This window comes from Zootoca vivipara, chromosome 7 (assembly GCF_965207765.1).
Source record: "Zootoca vivipara chromosome 7, rZooViv2.hap1.1, whole genome shotgun sequence".
In the NCBI taxonomy this organism is placed as follows: Eukaryota; Metazoa; Chordata; class Lepidosauria; order Squamata; family Lacertidae; genus Zootoca; species Zootoca vivipara.
Window position 1 is genome coordinate 35,441,808 of NC_142590.1, and position 15,474 is coordinate 35,457,281.

At 41.0% G+C, this 15,474-nt stretch overlaps 1 protein-coding gene across 2 annotated transcripts in view; it reads left to right on the forward strand.

Moving 5' to 3' along the window:
* Positions 1-9,977, forward strand: part of KANK4 (KN motif and ankyrin repeat domains 4) — a 38,475-nt gene extending 28,498 nt beyond the window's left edge. For both annotated transcript variants that reach the window (XM_035122516.3, XM_035122515.3), the window contains exons 8-10: positions 2,769-2,911; positions 3,840-4,040; positions 7,469-9,977. In XM_035122516.3, coding sequence (XP_034978407.2) covers positions 2,769-2,911; positions 3,840-4,040; positions 7,469-7,570 — 446 coding nt within the window. In that variant the 3' untranslated portion in view covers positions 7,571-9,977. The remainder of the gene's footprint in view (positions 1-2,768; positions 2,912-3,839; positions 4,041-7,468) is intronic.
* Positions 9,978-15,474: the final 5,497 nt, after the last annotated feature.

The following is a 15,474-nucleotide window of genomic DNA, read 5'->3' on the forward strand; positions in this document are numbered from 1 at the left end:
CGTCAACAGTTAGACCCTAGATAGCACAGTGAGCAGACACACAGGTCACGCTATGCTGAGATGCGCTGTATTTCCATTTACATAGTTACCGGTAGATCTAAATTATGTCTGCGGTATGTATATTTGAGGGTGAATCAGCCCTCAAATATACATATGGCTAACTTCTATTTATTTATTTAGGATATTTATAGATGCAACCTTCCAAAAAAAGAACTCGGGGGTGATGTACAGTACATTTTTAAAAAAATATCTAGGCAAAATGCATCCAAACATAACTAAAAACGTGTACAAACTAAAAACAACAAATATAGCAAGTAATTCAAACACAGATACATGCATTGCTGCTAAGGAAGTAATCTTCTGTTCATCATATTGCAAAAGAGTTTCAAAAGTGTTTTCAGTTGACACCTGAAACCCAAAAATTGTGATAAAAAATGACACACCTTTAAGGCGCAAGAGCATACCAGAGTTGGGCCCTGCAATACAGGCTTTTCTACACATCCCCTCACCCCAAATTTGGGGGGGGGAACTGTGAAATATTCTATGCTGTAACATTCACAGTAGGCATGATTGTACTGTACTTCATAATCGAGGATTGCTACTTATAAACTGAAATGGGAAGCTAGAGTTCAGCAATAAAAACTGCATTCTAAACGGTTGGCCTGCTAGGTCAGATGTGAAAGAGTAAAATGTCCTACAAGATTTTTATCCAGTAAACATGCATGTATTTCCCAGCAAGAAGAAAGGAGCTCTTTGATTTCCTGGTTGGCATGACAACCTGTAAAATGTTAGAAGAATGGCATATTATCATATGTGTCTATAAATCAATTGTTGCACTAAGACTTCCAAGCCACCCCAGAATATTGAAACAAGGTTGTTTTGTTCTCTTGGTAGATGCCCCCGGGCAATTATATTCAAAGCTACACATTGAGTTTTAAATACTAACTCATTTCAAGTCTATGAAAGAAGGGGGGGGGAGCATGCCCTGGAGTTCTAGCAATGATGCAAACCTTAAGAAAAACCTTGGTACTGTCTGCTCTGCCTGGGCACAACTCTCCAAACAGAGGTCTTTGCCAACTCTGCTGCTTGAGATCTTTTGTTTGGAGAAGCCCGAAACTGAACCTGGGACTTTATACATGTGAAGTATGTACTCTACCATTGAACTTCTTTCTTCCAGTTTCTTTCCCATCCTTTAGTCACCTATTTCCTTTTGCGCACCTGCATCTTCCTTTGAAGTTAAGACAGCCAAGGTCTGATGCCAAGGAGTATGAGGAAAACTCTCACAATAAGCCAGACACAATAGCCTTATTCATGCATTATACTTGCCTGCTGGGCATCACCCATGGACCCAGGGGCGGGGAATGCTTTTAGCCCTGCCCTGAGGAATTCTTCCAGAAGCAACCGTGCATTGCCCTACATGTGTGTAGGGCCTCTGCATAAACAGAGGACACCTGCTTGTTCCGGTGTCCTGATAATGCAGAGGCCCCACACAGGAGCAAGAGCTTGAAGACTGTGGTTTCTCTTCAGACAAGTGTGGGTGACACACATGGCTATTTGAGGAAGAGGAAGCAACATCAATGGCAGCGTGAAGGGCACAACCCCGCACGTGAGCAATCTGTGAATAGGGCTACTCAATGTGTATTTCCCTATTTCTCCCAAGTAAGGTAGCCAGCTCATGTTCCCATATGCCTCTCTAGCAAATCCAACACAATAGTGTACATATTTAGTACAAGGCATATTGAGTAAAATATCATTCTCCATAACCAAGGTATTTCATGCCTATCCCCTTATAAACTGTCTTGGGTCATATACACGCCAGCAAATTTCCCTAGGGATGAGAGGAAAGTGTTGTTAGGACCAATTTGCACCTTCCAAGACTGGCGTAGGGATCTTTTATGATGCAGTGTCAGTAAAGTATTGGTGAAATTGCTTCATGAGGGGGCCGATGACCTCCCCACCTCCCAGTGTTGTCAGAGAATGTAGAATTGACCTTGTTCTGGTGTGACAGTGAGCTGAATCGAGGAGCCCCTGATTTTGCCGTTCATCCCATTTGAGCTTTTGAGTCTTTCCCCTTAAACTGTCCAAACAAGTCAAAAGCTGAAGTGAGTGGCGTGGTCGTTATTCCAGCATAACAAATTGTGCAAATGGGGTAGTGCTTACAGAAGGCATGCATGGTCCTGACTATATTCTGAGAAGCTCTAGAAAATGCAAGGAGTGTGTTCCCTTCTGTCGCTGTAACTTCTCCATGTTTTGTTTCCAGAGTCTATGCCCTAACAAGAAGCTTGCATATCTCTGGAAAAGACATCCCTCCAGATTTAAAATTCAGTGTGTTAAAAGCCTAAGGAACATGAATCAAAGTCTTGGCCTTCACGCTTATCTGTACAATCTGTTGCCGATTGTCTTTTTAAAAAACAGATTTGTGATAAATATTTATGCGTTTAAGGGTGCAATCCTGGACGCATTTACAAGGGAGTAAATACCAGTGAAAACAATGGGGCATGCTTCCAAGTAGACACATATAGGATTGCACTGTAACGCACCTTTTGCCAGCCCAGTGTCCTCCAAATGTTTTGGAGGACAGCTCTCATCAGCCCTAGCCAGCTAATTTCCATTCATTGTGGAGCTAATTGTAATCTGGAGGATTACGCATTGGGGAAGTCTGATCTCTGAGATACAAGTAAATTAAATAAGAATATTGCTTCACATCTCTTGTGCTTCTTTGACTCCTGGTAGATATAGATAGATGAAAAATGTTGCCTCTTGTTTAGGTGTCTGTGATGTGGACCATCAAAACAAAGCTGGGTATACAGCAGTAATGATCACACCACTTGCATCTGCAGAAACCGATGAAGAAATGGACGTGGTCACAAAGCTCTTGAAAGAAGGCAATGTTAATATACGGGCAAGTCAGGTATGCTGAAATGTGTCACTACATTTCATTTTGTTTTGAGTTACAGACACCAAAAGGCTTTTTTTATATATAAAGAAAGTGATCGTGGGTATCTGGACTCATAGTTTTATTTAACGCTATCATGCTGAAATGTCAGTCTTTGCTTACATGATCAAGATGCCACAATATTTGTAATAGTACATAAGAACATTAGAAGAACCTGTTGGAGCATCCTCATCTCACGGTGGTTGAACATTTGCCTGTGGGAAACTAGCAAGCAGGATTCAAGCACAACAGCACATTCCTGTGGTTTCCAGCATCTGATCAGAAGCATTGCTGCCTCCAGTTGTGGAGGCGAGCATAGTCATCATAGCTTAGTATGCATGTATTTGATTGACATACAGTCCTTCATCATAAGATCTCAGTAGCCATTGGTATCCCTGTCCTCCAGTCATCTAATCCTCTTTTCCAGACCTCTGCTTACCCTCAAAATCTGCTTCAGAGGGTTGGTGCTGTAAACAGGGTCTCCTGTATCAGACTTGGCTAAATAATTTTGCTCATATCTACAAACCAACTAAATTTCATCAGCTTATCTTACATTGCTATCTTAGAGTGGCTACATATATTTATCAGCAGGGAGATTATGAGCTTTTTTCTAATCTTTTTCCTTCCCATAATTCAACAAAATGGCAGCCACACTCTGAAGCTTTGTCAGAGATTGGGCAACACAGAAAATAGCTTTGAGAGAATGAAGAGATGGGAGTACAACATTCACTAAAGAATCGGAGTGCACCATGTTTTCATGTCTTCCTTATATCCTTAGCCATCTTGGACCATTTTCCTCCTTAAAGAACGGGCTACAAATATTGGTGATTTTCTTCACCGAGAGAATAAGAAATAGTATACAAAAACTAATTTTCTCTCTCTCTTGCTTCTGATTTTTTTCTAGGGAGGCCAGACTGCCTTAATTCTGGGGGTGAGCCATGATAGAGAAGATATGGTGAAAGCCTTGTTGTCATGTGGCGCTGATGTAAACCTTCAGGATGATGCTGGTTTGTCACCACTGATGGTTGCTTCTCAGTATGGTAACATCGAAATTGTGAAGCTTCTCTTGACCCATCCAAGCTGTGATGCTGCATTGATTGACAAGGTGAGAGAAATAAATGCTTGCCAAATTATAAGCACCCGCAATTTCAAACCATGTTAAAACTAAGCTCGCTGTTACATACTATCTCAAACGGGTTTTAACATAAAATTTGGGAACCAATTTTTGGGAACCAAAATTTGGGAACCAATAATGAGGTAGTTTTTTTTTCTGAAATTGCTAGCAATCTTATAGAAATTCAGGTTTCTTCTGACAGAGCTGCTCTTGACTTGACTGTCATATCTGTACAAGGGTCCTTGTTAAACAGTGTAGTTCCTAACCTAACTTTTGCTCACTGACACACAGCATTATGAGGTTTTTTAGATGTAGCGTGCATGCACAGGCCAACTGTATGTGTTTCTATAAGAATACGGATCCCATGGTGCAGTGGAACAGTGAGCAAAAAGTGCTTGAGAACAATGTATGTAGTGACTGTTGACTACAAAACTCATGCTACAACAAGACTGATGTACAGGGATGCATGCTCTGGTCTGGGAAAACAAATTTCAAGGTGAAATTTGTTGTTGTTTAGTCGTTTCCGACTCTTCGTGACCCCATGGACCATAGCACGCCAGGCACTCCTGTCTTCCACTGCCTCCCGCAGTTTGGTCAAACTCATGTTCGTAGCTTCGAGAACACTGTCCAACCATCTTGTCCTCTGTCGTCCCCTTCTCCTAGTGCCCTCAATCTTTCCCAACATCAGGGTCTTTTCCAGGGAGTCTTCTCTTCTCATGAGGTGGCCAAAGTATTGGAGCCTCAGCTTCACGATCTGTCCTTCCAGTGAGCACTCAGGGCTGATTTCCTTCAGAATGGATAGGTTTGATCTTCTTGCAGTCCATGGGACTCTCAAGAGTCTCCTCCAACTGGAGGAGGTGAAATTTACTGCTCCTTAAAAGGCAAATGAGATTCCTGTCTCATTTTCCTTATAAATTGAGCAAAGGTTAACAGGCTGCTGCCTCACACACAGGCAGAGGTTTACTGAGGGAGAATCTAGTTTTGAATGATACCATTTATTATGATTGGTCAAGCTGTGCACTTGTCTACAGGTCAACCAATTAAGTTGCTATTGGGACTGGATGCCTTGGGATTTATAAGCTTGTGCCCACCTTTCCTCCTCCCTTGCTGATGGCATTCCAGTTTTTGCCACCCACTCTTAAAACCTAACCTCATGAGCTGTTGCTAGCTGCTGCTTCCTTGCAGGGCTGTGAAAGAAAATACCGCTGTCAATGATTAGCCTATTTTTAGCCAAGATACGTGTATTCTGTTTGCCACAACTCTTGGACACAGAGCTGAGGATACAGCAAATTGTATCCAAACTGAATAGAGCAATCTCAGCTCAATCTTAATTAAGACGAGTAGCAATATGGCATAAACATATTATTTTCAACCTAAGGAGTTTGAGATGGGCTTAAAATGGCTCTAGGGGTTCTTTGGATTCTTCAAGACTCAAGTGGAGAGTTATTCTCCTTTTACCCACTATTCAATAAATACTGAACACTGAGGTCTCAGTTTTCAGAAGAGTCAATTTGTGTTAGTTTTCAGCAGGGTTCAACTTTTTCAGCAGGGGGCCAGTCCACTGTCCCTCAGACCTTGTGGGGTGCCAGACTATATTTTGATTTTTTTTTTTAAAAAAAATATGAACGAATTCCTATGGCCCACAAATAACCCAGAGATGCATTTTAAACAAAAGCACACATTCCACTCATGTAAAACACACTGATTCCCAGACCGTTCGTGGGTCGGATTTAGAAGGCAATTGGGCCGGATCCGGCCCCTGGGCCTTAGTTTGTATACCCATGGTTTTCAGCTTTCCCTATGAATGATTTACGTGGTTATACAGCAAGTTGATTTGGTTGACCTCCCTGACCCAATTGGTTTGTATGCCCTTTCAACAAAAGAAGTTGCATGTTTAAGATTTATTTTGTGTGTACTGGTCTCCCTTCTACTTCCGCAACATGGCCACAGTTCTCCTGTTGTTACTACTACTTAACAGCCACTTCTTTAAATTAGTGTAGGCTTAAAAAAGAACACTTTGGTCATTTGAGGAAGTTTTTTTTTATATAAATAATAACAGCAACAGATAGGCCCTGTATTTCTACAGGGCTTTCAGAACATCCATTGTCTCTGAAATTCTGCGGCTTAGCAAGAATTTGAATCAAAGTCTAGGTCAATGTGAATCAGTCTGGCTTTCACTTCCTTCTGTATTATAGGGGGTGGCTGCCCTGCCATGTTAATAAAATCCAACTAGGAATTTAGGCTTTTTAATGTTTAGATCGGGGGTGGAGAACCTATGTCCCTGCAGATGTTGACTGCAGTTTCCATCGACCTGAGCAAGCATGGCCAGTTGGCCATAGGTTCTTCACCCAAGCTCTAGATTCTTAGGGAAGTGTCAGTCAAAACCTACCAAGCTGATCTCTTGATCAGGTAATTTATCCTGAGTTGATCTGATGTGGCGTGAATTCGAATCATATGAAAAGTATCCCAGGTAGACTAAATCTGCAGCAGTTTATCTCTTTCCATTGTTTAGTTTACATCACAGGAAGAAAGGTTTACTTATGCTGGCAGAAACTAGAGAAAATGTTATAATTAATTGGATCCAGATGTGTCCCATCAAGCTTTGCCTCACAGTGAAACGGCCTGGTATTTAAGCAGAATTTCCAAGCCAAACAACTCTTGAGGCAGGGCTGTGACTTACAATAAGCTTTTAACTGCATGTACACTGATGCAACTGGAGACCATCAACATCGTGTTGATTCCACATGAAATTTAGTACTAATATGCTACCGGTATTATAAAGGACCTGCTCTGTTAATGAGCAATTCACTCTGCTGTACTGTTAGAAGACCCAGGCATTTTTGTATTTGGTTTTTGTTTGGTTTCTGCAAAATAAGACTTGCAAAAAAAAAGTGGTGGTCAATAAAGTGAAATGTGATTGTTTGCAATACTTCAAATACCTAATCCGACTGCCATTGAAAGATGCTGATTAATAATTGCTATGAAATCTCACCCAATGGGCTGGGAGTCTTTATGTCAAAGTCTGCCATTGTTGGCATCCGTCTGTCTCAAGAGACAATGGATTGCACCTCTAGAGGTGAAGTCAAACCACTGGAGAATCACAGCGCCTGCTGTGGCTGCAGTGAGCAACAAATCTTAATTGCTTTCCACGTTTTTGCTGCATTATCAGCACCAAAGTGACCTCTCTGGGTGCAAGTCTGGGCAGTGTGTAGCCCTAGAGCGCATGCTTCCCACAGCTGCATGGGGGGGAGTTGCGCACCCGCCAACCAGATGACTGGCAACCCGTGTAGGATGACTCCAGTTTTTTGACATTATTTTTGAGTTTAAAAACCTCATCTAATACATGGAAAAACACGGTAAGTCTAAACGTAGAGTGCTGGCATAATAATAATCTCCTTTCCCCCCTCTCCTTCATGTAGGCTGGTAATTCTGCTTTGTCCATAGCTTTGAAATCTGCCCACAAGGAAATTGCAGAGTTCCTTCGGAGCCACATACAGCATAGTCGACCTCTGAATACATAAAGTGATGGAATGGGAAACCGATAACAAAAGACTCATTATTTTACCCAGCTCTGTAACCAATTTATATGCCCATGATCATAGCTGATGAACTGCTGATTTCTCTACTTATGGAAAGGCGGAACTATGTCAGCTATTTGCATACATTTCTAATGAATGAGTCACTCCCTTAAACCTGCTTTTATAGCCTTAACCTCTGACCAGTGGCACAAATAATGGTTAGATTATTTCATTGCCTTTCTTAATAGTAATTACTTCCACAAGTCAAGTTGTCTTGTCTCTTCTTCAGCAGCAGCTGCTTTCAGCTTATCCTTTTTTTGTTTCTCAAAGCTTGAATAACTACAGGGAAGCAACTAGGTTGGCCCTGGGCATAGTTTTACATTTTCGAAGACCAAGGACAATGTGTTTTCAGATATGACATCACCACCACACCAAAGCTGCCCAGGTTCAGTGAAGGTACAAGTAACGTGGAGCAATTCTGAGATACTTTAAATATCTTGATAGCCTGATGCTATGTCAGCTTGTACTAACTTCAAATATACTAGGAAGTCTTCCTTCCTGCCCAGTAAATCTTCCTCTGATTCACTTATTTTTGTTCTAAGCCTGTTGTTGCTGCACAGTCCATTGCCTGCTCTGTCTTTCCCCCCTGCTGCATCAGAGCATCATATCAGGGACAACTCCGAGTGTAGTAGCACTGATGGTTGCTGTTGGGCTAAGGCTATGGTTTGGGTCTGATCCCAGTACAAGGGCACAAATTAGTACCCATTCTTAGTACCTCAGCAGTTATTACAAGAGGCATTAGTTTGGATGTGTTTGTCAAAAGGGCTTGGATCCAACTGCAGCAGAACTTGAGAGTTGAGACTCGAGATCCCCATTGCATGAGCAGAACTTCATCTACAGAACTTGGGATCCAACCATGCTGTTGCCATCACGCCATGCTTTTCCAGGAGTGTCTCATTTTATGCAATATGTGACTCTGTATCACCGTCCTATCTGTTTCTCTCTGTCGCCCACCACTGCGGATAGCAGATGTTCTGAGACAAAGAAGAAGAAACGCACAGCATGGCAGCATCACATATAGGGTAAAACTAGACATTACTGTGAAGAAAGGAAACAAAGACACAGAGTTAAAGTATAGTTGATAGTCGTCGATTTGGCATCGGTACCACATCTTTGGGTTGGGCTCTGAAAACAGATATTGCATATATCTCTTAAAGCACATGATGTTTCGAGTTTGTCTACAAGCACAGCAGTAAAGCAATACTTTTTGGGTAACTTTAGATAATGAGTGTTGTTTGTAACCTTAATGCATGTCTCAGTTAACTTGTAAGTACTGTGCTATTTATTACTATTGATTTCTATAAGTACCGGCAGTCAACATTTACTCAGCATACAGCTACAAATATAGATTGGGTAGATTATGCACAATATATATCTTGGTTGTGTTTGGTTTCTATGGCTCTGATGCAAGAAGTCATAGCTAATTATTTACAGAAATAATTGAATGTATTAGATCCAAACACAAACACACACACACACACACACATCCTGTATATTCACAAAGCACAACCATCTTGTTTTTTATCCCTTTGGAATTATCATATATATGGCTTTCTTATGTTTTTTTTAATTGAATTTGAATTAACCAGCCAGCAGAAAGCTTTGAAGTACATTTCTCACTGGAAGTTTGGACACAATTAAGATACAGTGTGCTTTTTCATTTTTTTAACCAAGCTAAGTATGTAGAACAAAATGACTTGATCATAAACTTCCTCATGAGAATTATTATTGTTTTAAGATATTTTCATAATTAGGTTCTGTAGAGCTATTTGTGATTATGGCTTCATATGGAAGGTGCCTTTTGGGCAAACATCTGTTCTCATCTGTTTCATCAGGCTAAAATGCTGGAAATCCCAAACTTGGTAGATTGAAATCTGTTGTACTAATTTATCTGCCATATTGTTTCATTTATTGAGTAACCTTCCACCCACAGGGTAGGCAGAGTTCTTCTGTGGGCTCTGGCAGCCTTCCAGAACTCACTACAATGCACACATACGAAGAGCTCGCTCAAATTCCCATTGCTCAACCACAATGAATAACAAAAATACCTTCCATAATCCAGAAATGGTGCAACCAGTTGTTCATTTCCAGTGTAGCCTCCTCTTTTGAACAGCAGCTTTGTCGAAGTGATAATTTTAAGTTCATCCTTATTAACTGCTGTAAAATGCATCTGCTTAGCTTCTCTGCCTCAAATTTATCCTGCAAATGTTATGCTGAAAACTAGTTAAACTGGGGTGCATGCATGTCAGATCACTCTTGCTTAACTACAGTATTTGGGCTGTCTCTGCTATGAGCAATGTTTTGCAATGACCCATCATTTTAAGCAAATAAATGGAACTGTAAAATAACAGTCTTCTATGCTGCATGATGAACTATGTTTGAAAATCAGGTGTGTTACGTTAATAATGTGGGATGAAGCATAGGGTTCTTTTCTGCAAAGAAGAAAGTCACAGAGCTCTCAGTGCATGCACACATTTCTTTAGGGCAAAGCTAAAGAAAATTTCGTGATGTGGTCAGTGCAGGAAGCATTAGGGCTTCTCTGAGGAGAAAAAGGCAGCACTGAGGAGCTTCCCTCAGCACTATTTCCCTGATCAAATTGGCTGTTTTGAATGATTAAACAAAATGCAGTGGTCCTGATCATTGAGCTCTTGTGTCATGATTAATTTGGCCCTATAACAAAGCCATTTATGGTACTCAGTGGTTGGGTCCAGATATAATGGGTTTCCATTATGGTTTCCCATTACAGTGGTACCTCGGTTTATGAACACAATTGGTTCCGGAAGTCTGTTCATAAACTGAAGCGTTCATAAACTGAAGCGAACTTTCCCATTGAAAGTAATGGAAAGTGGATTAATCCATTCCAGACGGTCCGCAGAGTAACCGTTCATAAACTGAAGCGAACTTTTCCATTGAAAGTAATGGATAGTGGGTTAATCCGTTCCAGACGGGTCCGCGAAGTACTTAAACTGAAGCGTTCATAAACTGAAACATGGGTGTAATTGGTTCCGGAAGTCTGTTCATAAACTGAAGCGAACTTTCCCATTAAAAGTAATGGAAAGTGAATTAATCCGTTCCAGATGGGTCCGCGGCGTTCATAAACCGAAAATTCATAAACCGAGGTGTTCATAAACCGAGGTTCCACTGTATGTGCATGTGTTGTAGCAATCACAACCTCGGCTTTGTGTGCTTGTCCCTCATCTCTCACATACCAGAAGAGGAGCTACTTCTTATTTTAAAGTAAACATTGTTCCCTGTGACATTCAAACCCAGAGAACTGCAAAGGCTTTTTAGTATTATGTTTAGTGAGAGCAATTTAGAATCAAGCTATACTTTTTAGAGAGGGGCTTGTTTTCGAACTATATTTTTGACAAACCCATAACCTCTATAGATTGCCTTATTAACAGATCTTAAATTTGACAAATCATAGTTTCCCAGGCTTGAACATCACAACGAACAATGATTAGGATAAAACTAAGTGGTGGCTCCTCTGCCATGTGAAAGGGGAGATGGGAAAACTTGCAACCCCAAGGCTTAGCCTTGCAGGACATTACTTGCAAACCCAGCCAGTCTTACATATGTTGGCATTTGACATGTACCTGGCAATTCTATCCAACTTTTAAAAAAACGAATGCTTTCACAATAGGGTCTCTATTTTTCTCTATCATGACATAAGATCTCTTGGCATGTTGGTCATAAATGCAACAAAGCTAAAGGTAAAGGGACCCCTGACCATTAGGTCCAGTCGTGACCGACTCTGGGGTTGCGCGCTCATCTCGCATTATTGGCCGAGGGAGCCGGCGTATAGCTTCCAGGTCATGTGGCCAGCATGACAAAGCTGCTTCTGGAGAACCAGAGCAGCACATGGAAACGCCGTTTACCTTCCCGCTGTAGCGGTTCCTATTTATCTACTTGCATTTTGACGTGCTTTCGAACTGCTAGGTTGGCAGGAGCTGGGACCGAGCAACGGGAGCTCACCCCGTCACAGGGATTCGAACCGCCGACCTTCTGATCAGCAAGCCCTAGGCTCAGTGGTTTAACCACAGCGCCACCTGGGTCCCTACACTTGTTCAATTCTGCATGCATGCACCTGTTAAGGCACAGCTTCTGTAAGAAAATGGGCAACAATTTATTCTTAGCAGCAATGGGATGGAGAGGGGATGCTGCAAAGTGAGACACATCACATTTGAGCAGCTTGAGAGTGGATCACACAGACACACACACACACACGCACACACACACAAAACAAAGGATCTCCCGTCTACAATAAACCTTGATTAATTTGGGGTTTTTAAAAACTGTTTTGCGTCCGGCTTTCAATGCTTTAAATGAACTGACATTATCATTTATAGTAACCTTCCAGGAAAAAATAGAATGAGACTTGTCTGAACTTTGTTGTACATTACTATTAAAATTAGTCATATAACAAGTTGACAGAGCCTCTTTTTAAATTTGTTTCAGTCTGTCATGATTGCATTGATGGGAAACTTTATAAAATGGTTAAGTAATGCTAGGTTTGATAAAAGCAGTCACAGACTTTGAGAGGTAATCAATTAATGGTCCAGCTTTGTAGGGCTAAAACAAGCACAAAATCAATTTGAGAATCCAGCTGTGCTGTCAAAATAAACTTCTATGTGGTGCATTCTGAGGTAAAATAATGGTGACCAAAGCAGAGTGAAGAGATGCTTTAATAAAAGTAAGACTCTTATTAAACAGCCCTCATTAAAAATAAAACAGGCTTCCATTAGTCACACAATCTCTACAAAGAACTTGTAAGAAAATTAAAATGCTCTTGACAACTGAATGGACTTTTCCATCTGCACCACCCTGCACCTTATTTACCGCTTCTTTCTTCACTTTCCTCCACACCTTCAGTCAGAAGTGATCCCACAAAAAATACTTGTTTCAGCACCAAGAATGGAGCTAATGGTTGCAGTTGATTCTGTTGCTCAGGGCAAAAATATTTGACTCTTCACATAAGACATCAGTTGCACAACTCCCAAATACCCTCAAGAAAACAGGACTTCAGGCCTTGCCCTTTTTCTAAGGGCTCAAACTGAGCATTCATTTCATTACTGTCCTCCAGGAAACACACACACACACATATATATATATTTCACCCTTGGAAACGAGAGATCCCAAAACTTCCTGAAAAAGACCTTTAAAAAAGTGTTGTAATCATTAAAGCAACAGGAGGTCATTCTACCTCACATTCCATTATGAACAGCAAGGCCTGGCTTCTTGTAGGAGGCACACACAAAACCTGGGACCCACAAAGCTGGATATAGCCTACAAACACCTTATGAGGATACAACACAGTCAAGCAAAATAAATGAGACAGAGAGGCAGCTAAAGTGATATTCCATTTCATAATGAATAAACTGGAGAGCGAGAGAAAATTGAAGATCCTCTAAAATTCACAAATGGCTTATTAAAGGCATAGGGTTTTTATCAAGCTTTGGTAGTTCTCTGAGTAGACCCACTGAAATTAGTGGGCATGACTAACTGGGGTCCATTCTGAGCAGAACTTTGTTGGTTACAACCTGCAATTCATAAAACTATATAATGCCATCAGATAAATGAAAAAGTATACTATGTAAAAACAAAACAGTGCTGAAAATGGCACGTTTGGAAAGGCCATGGCTCAATGGTAGCTAACATACTTTGAAAGCAGAAGGTGCCAGGTTCAATCCCTCACCTCTCCAGCTAAGGCCAGGAGACACTCCTGCTGGAAACCCTGGACAGATGCCACTGGTCAGCTGGATGGACCAATGGCGGCTTCACTTCACAAAAGTGAAACATCAACATCAACCTGGTTCCAGATTGATCAGGAGTCTGTGAATTTGCACAGCATATCTGACTGTTAAATCCTGGTAGAAATCCAGTTCATTGGTCCATTTTGGTTCACCCTTATTTACTGGAAACATGAAAATAGAAAAACAACCTCTATTTGTTCTGGTTATAATGGATGAATGCTGCCAATGGCTCGATTCTAAAGATGTAGTTGTATGAGTGGAAGTTGCTTCTGTTCATGCAAGGATGGGTTCCCCAGGTTCTTTGCAATCTCCCTGCACCCACTGCTTTGAATCCCTCCTATGCAACTTACCATGCTGTTCCAGATCACCTGCCAGCCCTCAAGAGTAGATTTTCAGGGAGCCCAAGGTCACTGCAGATAGGAGGAGGAAGCAGGAAAGCTTTGCTCCATTCAAGGAATGCCATTTCCCCTGGAATGGTAAAAAAACAGGAAAGCAAAATTCGCTGCTAGTGAAAGTGACTGACAACTCAAAATACACTATCATTCACTTTATTCAGATAAATAAACTCCTTGCTTGCAAATGAATATAATCTGTTTACAGTCCACCAACCACAAATGCCTTACTTGTGAATAGTAGCCAAATTCCTCTGTCAAAATCCACTGATAGCGAACTCCTGATGCAATTTCTCTGGAGTCATTAAGGGAAAAAAATAAATTCTAATTTAAATATAAAAAAATCCATCTGATTGTATCCCTATATATAATGGCTAAATTTAGGGTGGTTGCCATCTCTAAATAAATATTAATTCTGCAAAGGCCTACATACCTAAAATGCACCCACCAGGCACAATTCTATTTTTTTTTAAAAAAAAAAACCCTACTGGACTGATTCCCCAAAACATCGAGACCCTGTTTAATGTAAAAAAACAACAAGCTTCATGTTGCAATGGAAAGTTATCCATTACTGGCCCCTCAGTGAATGTGCCTGTACTTGTTCGAGCGCTAGAATTCTAAAATCATATCTTAATGTTTGCATTTCACAAGCTAAAGAACATCTAATGCAAGCTTTAAAATTTTACTTTAGTGTTCTAAAACCTGAATCTACAAGTGAATTCCGTGTTGCACCCATGTGAAAAATGTAACATTTGCTTGTTTTCAGATATTTTCAGGAATAAATTAGTAAAAGTATTTAAAATATACTTCTTGCCATCCTGGTTATTTATTATACTCTGAAATGCCTGTGGGCAGCAAATAGAATTACAGCATTTGCATTCATATAAAATTATGCAGTCTATAAATATGATGATTAACAACATCTGAATAACCTCCTTCAATTTTGCATTATGTAAGCCTAATATTTGGGACACGGGTGGCACTGTGGGTTAAACCACAGAGCCTAGGGCTTGCCGATCAGAAGGTCGGCAGTTCGAATCCCTGTGACAGGGTGAGCTCCTGTTGCTCGGTCCCAGCTCCTGCCAACCTAGCAGTTTGAAAGCACGTCAAAGTGCAAGTAGATAAATAGGTACCGCTCTGTCGGGAAGGTAAATGGCATTTCCGTGCGCTGCTCTGGTTAGCCAGAAGCGGCTTAGTCATGCTGGCCACATGACCTGGAAGCTGTACGCCAGCTCCCTTAGCCAATAATGCAAGATGAGCGCCACAACCCCAGAGTCGGTCACGACTGGACCTAATGGTCAGGGGTCCCTTTACCAAAGCCTAATATTGTAGCACAACCTAATATTGTAATCAGGGCTTTTTCAGGGGGAACTCACAGGAACTCATTTCTGGGACCTCTCAGATGGGCGCCATTGCCATTCCAAGAGAACAAGGGAACTTTGCAGATGTCAGTTGGAGATGCTAGAATTCTTTATATTGACCTTACATTTGCAGTTTTTATTTGCACTTCAGAGATACTATTTAGCCTGTATCTGAAGAAGTGTGCATGCACACGAAAGCTCATACCAATGACAAACTTAGTTGGTCTCTAAGGCGCTACTGGAAGGATTTTTTTTTTAGCCTTTTGTTGTTTAGAGAAGTGCTAACCTAAAGTATTTTTCTACACATTGTTTACTTGGTTTGATTTAATGTTTGAAAAGAA